The sequence below is a fragment of the Crocodylus porosus genome, unplaced genomic scaffold (assembly GCF_001723895.1).
Source record: "Crocodylus porosus isolate Cpor-Errol unplaced genomic scaffold, CroPor_comp1, whole genome shotgun sequence".
NCBI classification, from domain to species: domain Eukaryota; kingdom Metazoa; phylum Chordata; order Crocodylia; family Crocodylidae; genus Crocodylus; species Crocodylus porosus.
Window position 1 is genome coordinate 11,175,059 of NW_017728913.1, and position 14,926 is coordinate 11,189,984.

The window sequence follows — 14,926 nt, forward strand, 5'->3', positions numbered from 1 at the left end:
ATAAACAAGATTTCAAATAGATGATTTAATCAAGGGTCCTGTTTGGTAATTTTTTTGAAACAGCTCGTTCTTTGTCTAAGATATACAGCAAATGGAATTATCTGACAAAATTTTGGCTATGGATATCTGGAAGACCTTGAGTTAATAATAGAAATTATAGTATCAAATTATAGTGACACAGATTAAACTAAGCGGGGCAGACAATCCTGCTAGCTTCCCCTCCTGATTTCTCCCCCCCCCCCCCTTCCCTGCTAGATTGGTGCTGTTCCAGACACTGGGACTTTTAAAGGTGCCTGGGTGGCCAGCTTGGGGATCTGCTCACTTGCTCATTTACTGGGCTTCCTGCACAGCCTTTAAAGATCTGGGGCAGGCTCCTGTTCCCCCCAGTTGTGAAGTGTGCCTTATGTGGCAACTCTCACACTCCATCCAGGGGGTTTGAATATGTGGCCTCCCAAATTCAGTAGCGCTACCAACAAAAAAAGGTGTCAATTGTTCTGGGTTCATAAGAAATATGCTTATCGGAGCAGGTTAAAAAGACATGATCTATGGTTAATAACTTGAACAGACCGTTTCTGAAGGGGGCCTACTGTTTCATACTCCCAAGCAGTGGATCCTCCTCTACTTTGGAAGGTGCTCCAAGTGTGCATTTGTCCATATCTTTTGAATGGAGAATAAATGGAGTACTGAGAATTGTGTGATTGTAGTTAAGTTTGTTTGTACATGTGAAAAGGAGGGAAGAAGCAGTCTTCACATCCAAAAATCTGTAGAGCTGGGACTAAGGGGTACGCCTTAGGGAAGGGAGTTGCAAATCAGAGGTGAGTAGGTGAAATCATGTGTGCAGTTGCAGCAAAGGTGGTGTTGATCGAGTGCTGCAGAGGTGGTGAAGGAAGACTTTCAGACAGTTTGCCATTACAGGTTATACCAAGATTAAGCAGTGGAGGCAAATTAGGGAGAAGGTATCAGAAAAGTAGATAAAATAGAGAAATTTGAGCTGAATCAAAGAGAAGAGATCGGTAGAGCAGTGTCCTGTTTGGATATGGTACCTAGAGAGAGAGAATCTTAACTGTAAGAAACGAATTGCGAGTCACTAGACAAAAATGAACACTTTATTTTCTATACCTACAAGAGGATATTGCAGACAAAAGGTTTATTACTTAGTATCTAGACTGCAGGCTAGCATTTTGCATCATCTCAGTGGTCTGGTTTTCTCTGATGTTAACAGCTGCTGTTCGTTTTGAATAGTCCAGTTCTAGACTTGAAACTGTTAAAAAATAGCTTCCCTAGTGAAGACACAGCTAGAGATATTTAATCTGCTCTTTTGGTTTTAGATATATACAAAAGTAGAATAAATTTGTGCTTTACCTGGTGCCCTTTGAAAGAAGACTATATAGAAATAAATCTGGCTCAAGTCCCCTGCTTGTCTCACTTGATGCCTTGTACTTATTTCTGTGCAATTTACCTCTTAAGAACTTTCCTATTTTTGAAAACCATTTTCAGCTGCTTTCAGTGAATCAGATTCACTTTCAGGTTTGTGGGGTTCTTGCTTCCTCTGGAGCCTCTCCTGCACTAAAATCAGGGCTAAGCCAGCTCACTTGAAAGAAGCTAGGAATCCTTGTAGTTGAGAGAGTCTGTACTGCCTCTTTGAACCTCCTAATCCATGGGACTAAATACCCTATGAACTCAGTGAAGGTGAGTATCCACTTTCTAAAGTAGTCTGAAATGTTGGCTTGTTTCTGAGAAACGCTAAGAAAAACTTATTTCACCATTGGTGTGCTCTTTATCCTTTTATATATAAAAGATGCCATGGTTTTATTTCTGTCTTGTTTTTTCTCACTAAACCGTGTAGCTTTTTTCACAACTTGGAACAGATTTCTTAGATTTCTATTTTATAGGTGGTACCTGAACTTGAAAATACTATAATTTCTGGTCTCCGTCCACTGGTCAGTGTAGCCCGCACGTCTGTGCCTAACCCACTTGAGACGAGGAGAAATACAATGAGAAGATTTCTCAAGGTTCCCTTTTTAACCTTTTCTGAATACAGTTTATACCCTAGGGAAAGCTCAGGTTAGGAGATGGGTATCTTAAACTTCAGGCACTGCTCTTATTCAAACCTCAGCTTACTTTTTGATTCCTTTTTCTAACTTGTGAATGTTGCTTCTTAGTTTCTTGATAAACTATGTCCCTGCAAATAAATGCTTCAAAGTCCACCTTAATTTTGGAATAAAAGCCTTTTGTCAGGCTTGACAGATCTCTTTAGCTTGTAACTTACACTCACTCCCAAAATCTTGTCAGCACTGACTCAGATTTCCTCTTACAGGTCCCTTGTTTGTGTGATTGCATATCACCATCTCTGGAAAATAGCCAGAGCTCATCCTCACTTGTACCAAGCTCCTAGTGAAGCATTATTCATACTCTACCTCACATTCTAGTTAAACTGTTGCATTTCCTTTTACAGGCTTTGTGGTAACGTCATGCTTTTTGAGCATTTTTTTTCTCCTGTACTGTCTCAGAAATGGGAGCATATTGCCTTTATCTTCTAACTGAAAATTCTTCCCTGCCTGGCTTATTTTAATAATAATCCATGGACTGAATCTACCTATACTGCACTGATTTTGTACTCCCAAGATTATTTACCATTTGCGTAGACTTCTCCATCTAAGTTGACAATAATAGAAATACCTCTCTGGCATAAGAGTATAAACTTAGTGGGAATTCCCAAGAGTCTGAAAGATGGATATGTTCTTTTAGCAAAGACCCAAAATGCTAATCTTACCATATCAGCTAGATCATACAGCGATACTTTGCAAATCCATCTTAATCATGAATGTCCATTGGTTTTATACATTTTATGAATATGGTTTAAAATAGGATTTGGAGCCATTTATCCCGTAAGACTACACTACTGTTATCAGTTCCTACTTCTGTCAGTATAGTTGTAAATTTGACCATATTGTTCTTTTTGTCTAGGGACAGAAATTGCGCATAAACCGGTGTAAGTGATCAGAAACTGATTCAAACCTGTAACACAACAGACGCTCAGTGCACATAAACAACTTCTAAAATGGGCAAAGCCAGTTTAAAATAAACCTGGATAGATGTAGGATCAGACTTAACTAATTTAGCTTGAATCAGTTTATTGACCTTCTGTCCCAGATCACTTCCAAATTCAAGTTAACTCAATCCCCCAGAATCCCAGGATGCTTTGCACCTCCCCCACAAACCCCACCTTACAGGGGTCCAAGGAATCAGCTCCAGCCGAGCAGGGAGGCGTGCTCTAGCGTCTCCCTGTCCCCTCCTCCCCGGCTTCTGCTCTGGGCCATTGAAGGCATGTGTTTGCATTTCCAGAATCATAGAAAAATGTCAGTTCACTTCGTTATTGGTTCAATCTATGCAGCTTAGACTAACCTGGAAAGCCTGAATCAAATCAGCCTTGGATATTTTGACTGTCTACGCTTCATGACACTTTTAATGGCAAACTCACTCTTCCATGCATGTAATTCCATTCTGTTTGCCATTTTAAAAAGTCCTTTTCCCTCTGGGCCACAGACTTACTACTTTAAATTTCACTTTAAAATGGTGAAAATGGTGAAATCTCAATAAACAGGGCATTTCGTTTTACCCTTGGGTATCCTTTTGTTGTTCCAAGTGCTACATTTGCCGCTTATTACATTAATGGGCTGCAAATCAGATCAGGGGCTTAGTCCTGTGCTAGTATGCAACTCTTGAAGTTTGAGCATTTCTAGTATTCCGTGCTCTCACCAGTGTTTTTCTGTAATCTGATGCAATCAGGTGCAATTTCAAGATATTTTGTATATTTCTCAGCAAAGAGTTGCCAATTGGCTTTAAAAAATGCAAAAATAAGTAAAATTATCCTATTATGGTAGATTTGGTTAGTTTGTGGTGGGTTTTTTTTTATTTGAAATACTATGGTTCTAAACATGTGGTGAAATATAGCAACTTCTTGAACCCCTCAGTATCTAGTAAGGCTAATGTGGGATGAAGTGGGCAATACCTATGGGCTTGGGTATTGGTACCGGAAGATGGAATGACTGTTTTGTAGATACTTAACATAAAATCAGTAACAGTTGTTTTTAATAAAGTCAGCATACTGATATGCATTTATTGAACAGGATAATAGTTGCTTTTACTTAATGAGACTCACCAGCCCTAAGAAGTCACTTGATCTGTCATTCAAAACAATTAGTTCTGCTCTTGATTTGTTAAATATTTGTATTGGTAGAAGTTGAGACTTGTCCAGCTGTTCTTGCTGAGTCCTAATAAACCTCTGCAGAGCCTGAGATGTTTCTTCAGTTTGTTGTGCAAACTTAAGTTGGGAGGGGTTGTTGTGAAAGAGGTGCTTGCTAATTACATGCTCCTTGAAGCCAAGAATGGGTATACGTTTTTTATCTTGAATATACATTTTTGAGTTCTTTATAATTTAAGCTATTTGTTATGAATTTGCAGTGTACTCGTCAGATCATCTCGGAAAAGTTGGGACGTGGCTCAAGAACAGTAGACCTGGAACTGGAAGCCCAAATAGAAATACTAAGGGATAACAAAAAAAAGTATGAAAATATCTTGAAACTGGCACAGACTTTGTCCACACAGCTCTACCAGATGGTACATACCCAAAGGCAACTTGGAGATGCATTTGCAGACCTGAGTTTGAAATCATTGGAACTCCATGTAAGACTTTTATAGTATTAGCAAATAAAATGACTTAAAGGATGGAGATGAGGTTAAACTTGACCAACTGGTGCATGCTGCACTATATAGATAACAGCTGTTGACTTAAGCATTAAGGTCTGTAATACTGAACTTGCTTTAAAAAAGCTATACGATTCACTTGAGACTCTACAGGAAACCACTGAAATCATATTAAGGTTGTTAAGCACTTAATGTTGTTGAGCATTTTTTTTAAATGTCTGACATGAATTGGAATTTAGATTTCAGGAACTGCTAACAAACCACATTCCTTTGTGCATTAAATACATATGGCACTTTAATTTGTCATTAATAAGATGTCATCAAAATTGTTCTAGATCACTTACTGTAAATTACAGTTACCCAAGGGGTATATGCCTTGGAGTAGGGTAGAACAGGCCTCATACAACAGAGGTGAAGTCACTGTTGAATATAAGTGAATCATTTTTCCTTGGGAGAATAAAACGTTGCTCCACTCAGTTGTTTCACAAAGCCTTGCAACCTGCATGTAATGAACTGCTCCTTTTATGGTGTTCAGATTCCAAGCAAGCAACTTAAGCATGATTCCTTAGATAGCTAACATTTTAGGTTTGGAAGGATTCCTTATTCTAGGATTTTTATATAACTCTGGCATCTCAGCTATAAGTGATTATACAATCCTATGTGTTATAAAGAGGGAGAAGCTAGATATTATGGCTGTATGGCTGGATTGTCTCCTCGCAGATCTTGCTACTTCCTGTATCTAGAACAGTTCCCTCCTGCCACCAAGCTTAGGATCTAAAGTCATCGCCCATACATTAGCGTTGTATAGGCAGATTCCCAAAAATGTAGTATTGCAGCATCCTCAATTAAATTCTGAGGTTGCTGCCCTTCTGCTTCCTCCTCCTTTGTGATCACTGTATTCCCACTTAATTACTTTTATTTAATGTGTGCACTAACTAACTGTTAGCTTCTTAGAAGAACTCATTACCCTACATTTTTCACATTCTAGGGGAGACTTGTTCTTTTTAATGTCATGTTTTGGCAAATTAATATTTCAACACTTCTAACAACAAAAAAACATGTAAATGTTGCTAAAAAAGTGCAATACATTTTTACCAATCTGTTTACTGTTGATGCAAATATGGGGCATGTGGATTGTGGTAGAAAGCAAGATGAATGTAGTGCAGTATGTGCTAGAGTTGCATTTATTTCTGAAACTTGCACTAATTTTGATCCTGGCATAGTATTCATTTTGAACACATTCATTTTCCTAAAAGTCTTATAACTCTTGTACTTGGGAACAACATTTCTCCAGATTCTACCAGCTGCTTGTACCATTCTTGGAATCTTTCACTGTTTCCGTTTCAATCTATCATCTCTGGTGTAGATTATTGAAGAGGACTCTGTTCATTTAAGAAGAAAATCAAAGGTTTCTGCTACTAATAAAAATTCTGTAACACCTATGCCTCTAGAGAGGTGCCTGTTTGTCTGTTTCCTCATTGTGCTTGCCCATTTTTAATTGGGCTTTACTGCTGTCTAAACCTAACTTCTTTGGATAGCTTTGTTTACTTCCTTACAAGTTCTGGAGAAAAGTGAAAATCAATTCTAAACAGTAACTTTTTAGATTTTTAAACCTCGAGCAGCAACAAACTAGCAGGTGAAAATTCAAGAGTGACATAGCTCTAATAAACTGAGTACTTCAGAAGCACAGTTCTAGTTACCTAGAGCTCTGTTGCGTTGTTTGAGTTCAAAGACATCTCTTGTATGTACAGTATCTTTAAAGCCATACTACTTGAATAGGCATGTCAAATCATTTACATATAAAGAGCTGAAATTATCATATATGTGTGCATGTATGAATTTATATATGTTTTTGTAAATAATCTCAATCCAGAGGATATTTGCCAGTGTTCCTAAGAGAGAAACACAAAGATCATGGGTAGAACATGTCCCGTCTGTAGTAATTAAAGTCTTAGTTAGAATAAGGTACTAAGTTTAGTGGTTAGTATGCGCTTCTGGTTCCATTGCTATTTCTTAATATATGTCCTGTCTACACAACAAACCTGCTGCTCCAGACAGCATCATCCATAAGTGCACTGCACTGCTGTAATGGGTTGCCTCCTAAACCAGAAGCAGTGAGTGCTGCAGTTTGGAAATGTTAATTTTCATTGCTGAGAGACCCTGTCAAGTAGCCTGCCTATGCTCAGTAGTGCACTAGTGGTACTACATGAACTGCACTGCTTGTGGGTTAGGAAGCCTGCATAAAGCAATATGGTATGTTTGAAATCCCTCCCGTCTGACATGGCAAATTTGTCTCCATAGCTTATAACCTTAATTTATTTCTCCCAACATCCTGTCTATTCTTCTTCAGTATTTCTTCTTTCTTAACTTCCTGTGCATCTTCTTCCTGTTTGGTTTCACACTCACCACTCAGTCCACCAGAATGACCAGCGGTCAAACAGTTAACATTAACATGAAATGTAAACTCTAAAACCAGTAATATTCCTGTTGGATTAAATGGAGTTGGAAGAGTTCACACTTCAGCACCAGTTGCCAGTTATCTTTGGACTCTGAAAGAAAACTCTGTACTAGTTAAAGTTCCATGTGTGAACTACTGTATCTCCACAGCAGTGATGGCTTGAAATCCTACTTTTTTAATAAAGCTTAATCTGCAGAATATGAAAATACCATATGGATGATATAAGTATATCAGTGAGACTGTTGTGTAGTATCCATACACTGGAAAAAAATCACTGCTGTTGAATGCTTTTGCTGTTGAATACATTTATGCTCGTCTTTTATTTAATGTCTAAATTTGATTTCAGTGCTCTTTGGCAATAATTTGGCCCCTTAAAACATCAGCTTATCTATTATTACAGCACATTCTGCTTTCTTAATTATGTGCAGCTTTTTTTAAATAAGATGTTGGGATTTGTCCAACCCGTTGTTCTAGAATGTAATGTAAAAATAAATTTGTTTGCTAATTAATACTACTTGCCTCTCTGTATGTATACTACCCTTTTTTGCTGATGTCTGTCTTAGTACTAAAGTACTTAGTACTTAGTATTGGTACCTAGCAGCTATGTGAAAGACACCAGATACAGTGTTTAGCCAAGTTCCATAACTCGTAAGATCACAAAATAGAATTAGTACCAAACATCTGGTATTTTACAAAACTTTCGATCATAATCTGCTGACATTAGTTAGTGGGATTTCATGGGAATAACTGAGAGCAGAACTGTGGGGCCATTTTTGCTGACCTAATTTTCGTTGTGATTCTTTCTCGTGTTAACTTAGCTTGTTGTCTAGATTATAGTCATTTGTTTAAACCTGCACACACTCAAGAGAAGTGATGAAATGACTTACATGATCTTCCCTGTCAGTGATAAATGTTTGTTTTCTTATATGTTTGTGAATCAGTGCCTGGTTTAAATTTATTTCAGTGATCTACAGCATTTTTTTGCTTTTGTTATAGGAGGAGTTTGGATACAACGCAGACACTCAGAAACTTCTAGCTAAAAACGGAGAGACCCTTCTTGGGGCTATTAACTTTTTTATTGCCAGTGTGAACACGCTGGTGAATAAAACAATTGAGGATACCTTATTGACTGTGAAACAATATGAAAGTGCCAGGTAGCTATCATTCTGTTTTTAGTTATTGTCATTTCAATATAGTCTTCAGAAAACTTACTAAATGTAGATTTATAGTTTTTGTTTGAGCTGGTAAAACAGGTTTTAAAAAATGTTGCAAATACAAATACAACACAACTTCCATATTTTTAAATCCTGATCACCTAAGCCTTTACTTAAACCTTATAGAGTAGTGTAAAATGATTATTACAATCCACAAGACATTTTCTGTTAAATTTTAGATCTTTCAAAAATGTTCTTCAATACAATTAAGACATGTTTCACAGATTAAATAACAATGGGAATCAATAGCCCTGTGTAGCTACAGATATACTGGTCTGTAAATTAACATTTCAGTCTGAAAGAGTTCTCTTGGTGTATGTGTTAATGTTATACAAGTGCAAGCAACATTTTAATATGATTTTTAAATATAAATTATTTATCTGGTTACATATCTCTTAAGAGCTTAAGGTGGATTAAGCGCTAGTGGAAAGTAACGGATTACCCACCATAGAAAAATTTACTTATAGTACAGGTATTGCAGCTATGGATTGCTGGCAGCAGACCCAGATTAACTATTCTGTTTTCTCTCAGCATGTATCAATTTAAAGTCAGAGGATATATTATTACAATTTTAGAGTGAACAAAACTGTTTGTAATGTTGGATAAAAGGAAGAAAATTTCAAATAGCTCTGAATTTAACTTCAAATTTTTCAAATCCAAAAGTTTTTCTGTTTTGAAAAAACAAATATTTGTTTAGAAATTTATGTAAAGGTGAAAGAACCGGTTATCCTGGAAATGAAACTGTTTAATTTGGCTTCTTTGAAATCAAAATATTTTCCATTCTTGGTTTAGCTATCAACCAAAATAATTCACCAGCAGACCTATGGTAAGCACTTGCTAGCTGAACGGGTAGGAGTCTGTGGATACTTGTTCTGTACTAAATGGACAGAGACAATTCTGCAAACTAACGCTGGTTGGGAGAAGCTTTTGTGATCTCCATTTAGGTATATCATAAACTGTCTATCAAATAAGCAATAAATTGTCTCTCAGTTGAAGTGGGATGGGTTAAAATTGACAGGCATCTAAGCTCTCTGATAAATGACTAAAACCATTGACTCCTCAATCTAATCTATAAGCAATTTACTTTGAGTAAAAGCTTATTAGAAAAGAGTGAGATCTGTGGTGGCCACCCATGAGCCAGGGTATAGTATTAAAGTCTTCTGTAGCAGTTGTGTGCAAACTTGTACTAGTTAGGGTGAACTCATACATGAGCACTTTTTCAGGGGAGTGATCTTTTGGTGTAGATTTTGCTGCAGAAATTAATAGCAGGAATAATAAACAAGTTTATTTGTGGAACAATATTGACTCTGCTTGTATGGGAACTTTTTAATTATGTGTCAAACTTCCTTTCTGCCAATAGAAGAAAGAGATTGCAAAGTGATATATATGAGTGTTTGGGGTTGTTCCAGTCAATCCATTTTAGTAAGAAACAATAGTTCTTCCCGTTGTACTATTTAAATTGTAGGTGGTTAGGTGGTAGTAACCATTTATTCCCCTTGTTGGAGTCGGGTAGTAATCTTAAGAGGTATAAATAAATAGTTTTCATAGCTGTATATTCCTATGTGCACAGGTAGGACAAGGTAATGATTTTTGTTTCTTTACAATATTTTTTGGGGACTGTCTGTCCTTTGCAGCCTAGTTTCTGTCTCCCTTTTAGCTTTCCATTGCTCCAGTATGAGTTCTCCATGGAGACCTGTGCACACAATTCATGACGTTTGTTCTTGAAGGCCTTTATACTAAATCTCTTCACTTTCTGCATCTAAATTTGAAACTCTGAATATTTTCTCTTCTGACTTTGTTTTTTGTTTTACTTTTTGGGCTAAAAACCCAGTCTTGCAGTTGAATTTGCTCTTCTAATGGTACATCTTTTTTCTAGTGTCCAGTGCACATTGCTCCTACCATACCAACCATGGCTGCCAAAATTTGCCTGTTGCACATCCTCCTTCATTCTTTTGTTTTCTTCTTTCTGTGCAATAGCTTTTGAAGACCTTGTATAACTGTCCTACAGTACTGTCTGCTTGCCTGTCTAATGTTTTCTGCTTTTTCTCATCTTCTCTGTCATTGATGCTGGTCACCAAGGCCTGTTTGTCCTTTTTCCTACCCATCTTCAGACTGCTCCATTCTGTGTTTTCATGACAATTCTTCAGATCCAAGTCAAACTTCTAGCAGGCACCTCCAAAAAATGGGTCAAATTAACTGCTCTCCTTGATCTGTACTGGCTCTTTCTGGCCCATATCTGTGTGTGGGTGTGCATATTCGATTTGAAATCTAAATTGTAAGATATTTAGAAGAGAAACCTATTTGAGAGCTAACCATACCCCTCTGAAAATAAACAGCCAACTGGTTTAATCTGGGGATGATTAGTCTGAAATATGACTGGCATCAAAATAGGAGTGGGACAAGGTTTAAATGGAAATTAACTTGAATTAGCCACAATTGTTCTGAAGCAAAGTGTTAATTTGGATACTTCATGGGTACTTAATGTGGGACAATGGGATTGTCCATCTGTAAGGTCTGGGGTTTGCTGCAAAGCTCATATGGGAATCAGACAGATTGTCTGGTTTTAGCCTGGGTGATAGAAAATTAATTAACTTTCTCTGAAAACATTTTAACTTCCTTGTGGAACAGTTTTGCCACTTACACTGAAAAGCCATGTTTGACACTAGTTTATCCTGGTGTTACAATTCTTAATATTTAACAAATCTATTTTTCTCCTTGTGGTGTGGGAATTGGTGCCTTTGCTCAGCTTCTATAATACTTGACAAACATAGTACAAATTTGTTTCTCAAGGTGCAAAAATTACAGAAGGATAGGGGATTCCAGAGAAGGTTGCCCGTTGCAGGGCATCTGAATGTCTGACCAGAGGCCAGTTGTTTTGTCTGGCACTTAATCATAGTTTCATAGTTGTTAGGGGCTGGAAGGGACCATACAGATAATCAGGTCCAACCCCCCCGCACTTGAGCAGGAAAGACTGCTGCGATCAGGTAGTAACTAGCACATTTCTTGGGTCTGCAGGAGAAAGGATGCATGTTGGGTATTCCAGTCTCCTGCAGTTGTGGAAAAGTACTTCAGTAAAGTAAGATTACTTTAAATACCTTGCTGCTGAGAACCTAAAGTTCAGTAGTCTGTTGGACATGGTTCTCAGAATTGAGACTCAAGGGTTCCCTCCCCTTCTCCACATTTTGCACAGTTTTATTTGCCTAATAAGAACCTTTTGTACTTCAAACCCTCCAGCTGTATGGTTGGTGGATCTAAATCAGTTGGATACTTATAACTGGTACAATCTGAGAAGGTCAGGGAAGTTTTTAATTGGAGAGTTCAGGTTTGTTTTCAAGTAAATGGACTGTATAGCTGAAATTTTAAAAGAAATAATATTTGAGGATTAAACAGCGCATGCCACTTATTGGTGTAGGGTCTCAGATCCTCTTGTTTCACAGTGTATCTTAAATTATATCTTGTGCTCATAGTAGCTAAGGATACAATGAATTGATTATTTTAGTTCTTTTCTTAAAGGTACCAAACTTTCAAGTCATCATCAAAATTGTCACAAATTTGAAGTTGTACAAAAGAGATCAAAGTTTGGATAAACAGATTTTCCTACATTATTACCTCTTAGAAGCAGTCCTTTAACCTGTATCTTCACTTAAGAATGAACTCTGGGTCTTATTTTATCATCACTAAAAATCTTTATTTTAAGCAGTGCCTTCAGTTCAGGCAGTAGGCTTATCTGGAGCTCTGGACCAAAAATGTGAGGAAACATATTCAAGTGTTTGGGATTGAATAATCCCCCCAGTATCATTCCACAGTTTAATTCTGTTTGTTCAGGGCAGGGCAGTTCCCCTACAATTGATTGGGAAAGAATTAGCATGGCTCTGGCTTTATGAAGCACAGAGAACCATGGGCTGTCCTTGCAGAAGTGCTACAGACCTATGGGTAAACTCACTACCAGTGAGGACGCTATACTGGGTGTGGCTTTTTGGCGTAGCTGCTTGGCACCTTAGTTTGAGTTTCTAGAGTACAGTCATCTGAGTGAACTGGATAAACAGAGGACTTGGTCCAGTATCTTCATTCGTGCACTTGAATATTTTTCCCTTTTGGTTGAGGGGGGAATATGCAGCATTTGAAAGGCTGAGGGCTGACTTTAACTTTTTTTTCCCTCCCACCCTCAACTTCCCTAGGATTGAGTATGATGCCTATCGCACAGACCTAGAAGAACTGAATCTTGGCCCTCGTGATGCAAACACTCTGCCAAAGATTGAGCAGTCACAGCAGCTATTCCAAATGCATAAAGAAAAATATGACAAAATGCGCAATGATGTATCTATCAAACTGAAATTCTTGGAGGAAAACAAGGTAAGCTATAATTCTGTTTCCTGAGTTATAGCGTTCTGTTCCCTTCTGCTGTCTGCGATTAAGAGTTGATGTAGCAGAGGCGTTTTCTTAATGCAGAGTTTCTCAAAACAAAGCAATAAAAGGAACTAAATTGGATAGGTTTCTGAATTCTTGCTGTTCTAATGAAGGGTAACCATAATGGAGGAGGGACTTATAAAGTCTCCCACTCTAAAGAGGAAAAAATATAATAAAGACTTCCTTGGTAGTGTCAGTGGACTTCAGTAAATGAAAGCATCTTTAATGCGCTTTATCATGCTTATTATCATTTGATAGTGATCTCTAAATTTTCTGTTTGATTAAATAGCTGCTTCGAGATAGAGCAGTGACAACATGTGCATGAAAGATGTGGAAAGGAGTGAAGAGGCTATTCCCAAATAAAGGGTTTTTTCTAATTAACAAAACAATTTGAAATAAGAGGATCTTGGGCAAGGAGTACTAAACAACTGTAGTAATTGTCTTACCAAGAGTAAAAGCAACTTGCAGTGCCCTGGTCTGTAAGGAAAGGTTTTTGGGTAAATCCAATATCTTTTATTAGACCAACTCAAATAGTTGGAAAAAATCTTCTTAGCAAGCTTTTGGGTACAAATGCGCTTTGCCAGGCTGAGGGAAGTGTCTGCAGATGGTCTGTGCTCTTCCTGGATGGAGTGGTAAAGCAGCCAGAGGCCAGTATGTATGCAAGAAAGCCAGTCAGTTAAAATGTAAATTGAGGTGGTCAGTAAGCGAGAGACAGGTTGCAGAGGAGGGGTGTGTGTGTCTGTGTAAGTACCTGGTTCATTAAGTTATTCTCACAAGGTGTAGACAGGGTTTCTTCCTTTCTTCCCACATGCTGTCATCCCTTCTCACTTCATTTGTCATGCAAGAATCACTGGTACTTCTCCATCTCATTCTCTCAACCAGAATAAAGAAGCTTGTCATGGAAACATTTTTGTTTTTACTCGATATCCATATCCTCTTGTTATATGGATTTAAAGTCAGAGTTAAGATGTATTTCAAAGACGCAGCGTCGGATAAAGATAGAACAATTATAGTCTATCAATTTTTTTCATTTTTTTTAAAATAAGAAATGTTTTACACCCAACCTTAATACACAGGTACCATTAGAGAGCTCATTCACTTCTAAAGGAAAATGTATTTGGACTGGTGGCTCAGCCAGTACAGAAAAAGCAAAGCTCTACTTAAGTCAGAATAAGGACAGATGGTGTCAGTTACTTTACTGCCTTAAATCAGGGAGAAGTGTAGTAAAGAACAATAAACAATATGTATTTTTTTTGTCCTTTTTCCACTGCTTACTAATCTCTCTCAACACAGACAGTTACAAAAATAAACGCCATTTTCCTCTGATTACTACAGCAACGTGCACTAAAAACTAAGGCTTTTGGAATGTTCTTTTATCTTACTATATACACACTAGGTTGAGGACCAGACTCTAGGTTCCTCAAGAATCTGGGGTGCAGACAGAAGTGCAGCTCACCGCTGTAACTGAGAACGCTTTGCAGGAAGTGTTCTTAGTTAAAACGACCTGCTGAAACAAACAGAAGTTCCCTGTTGGTTCCAGGAGGTAGGAGAATCTAGCTGCTGCCTGGGAGCCTGCAGCTGGTTTCCTGCAGCAGTGGCCCCTGCTCCCTGTTAGGCTGTAAAATTTTCAGAAAGGGAGCAGAGGGAGCTCATTTGTTCTAGGGGGAACTCCAATACACCTGCCCCACCCTCCAGTGGGGACTGAAGCCCCCACAAACCAAACTCCCTCTGCTCCCTTTCCCCCCCTCCCATTCTGAAAACAGGCTGGCAGGCAATGCAGACTCAAGTTACAGAAGATGCTCTGCTTTTGAAATGTCTTCATCTGACCCCCTTGTGCAATGTGGGGTCAGAGTTGTCACCCAGTCAGCCCTGTCTGCAGCTGTGCACTTGTGTTTGGTCACGGCTATAAACTGCTTTCTGTGGCCAGATTGGGCAAAAATTGTCACTTCTGTGTGTGCCCATAACTACAGTATTGCTCTTCTAGCTGTAAACAGACACCACCCCAGTGATTTAACAGGATAGATTCTCAGCTGCTTTCCTCTGAACATTTAGTCCGTTTCATAGATTTCATAGACATTAAGGCTGGAAGGGACCTCGGGAGATCATCGAGTCCAGCCCCCTGCCCAAAGGGCAGGAAGTC

General features: G+C 38.2%; 1 protein-coding gene across 6 annotated transcripts in view; it reads left to right on the top strand.

Annotated features, from left to right (window-relative positions):
* The window catches only part of ARFIP1 (ADP ribosylation factor interacting protein 1), an 86,757-nt gene that overhangs the window by 61,240 nt on the left and 10,591 nt on the right, over positions 1-14,926 (top strand). For all 6 annotated transcript variants that reach the window (XM_019534481.1, XM_019534483.1, XM_019534486.1 and 3 more), the window contains 3 exons: positions 4,465-4,686; positions 8,162-8,319; positions 12,558-12,732. In XM_019534481.1, coding sequence (XP_019390026.1) covers positions 4,465-4,686; positions 8,162-8,319; positions 12,558-12,732 — 555 coding nt within the window. The remainder of the gene's footprint in view (positions 1-4,464; positions 4,687-8,161; positions 8,320-12,557; positions 12,733-14,926) is intronic.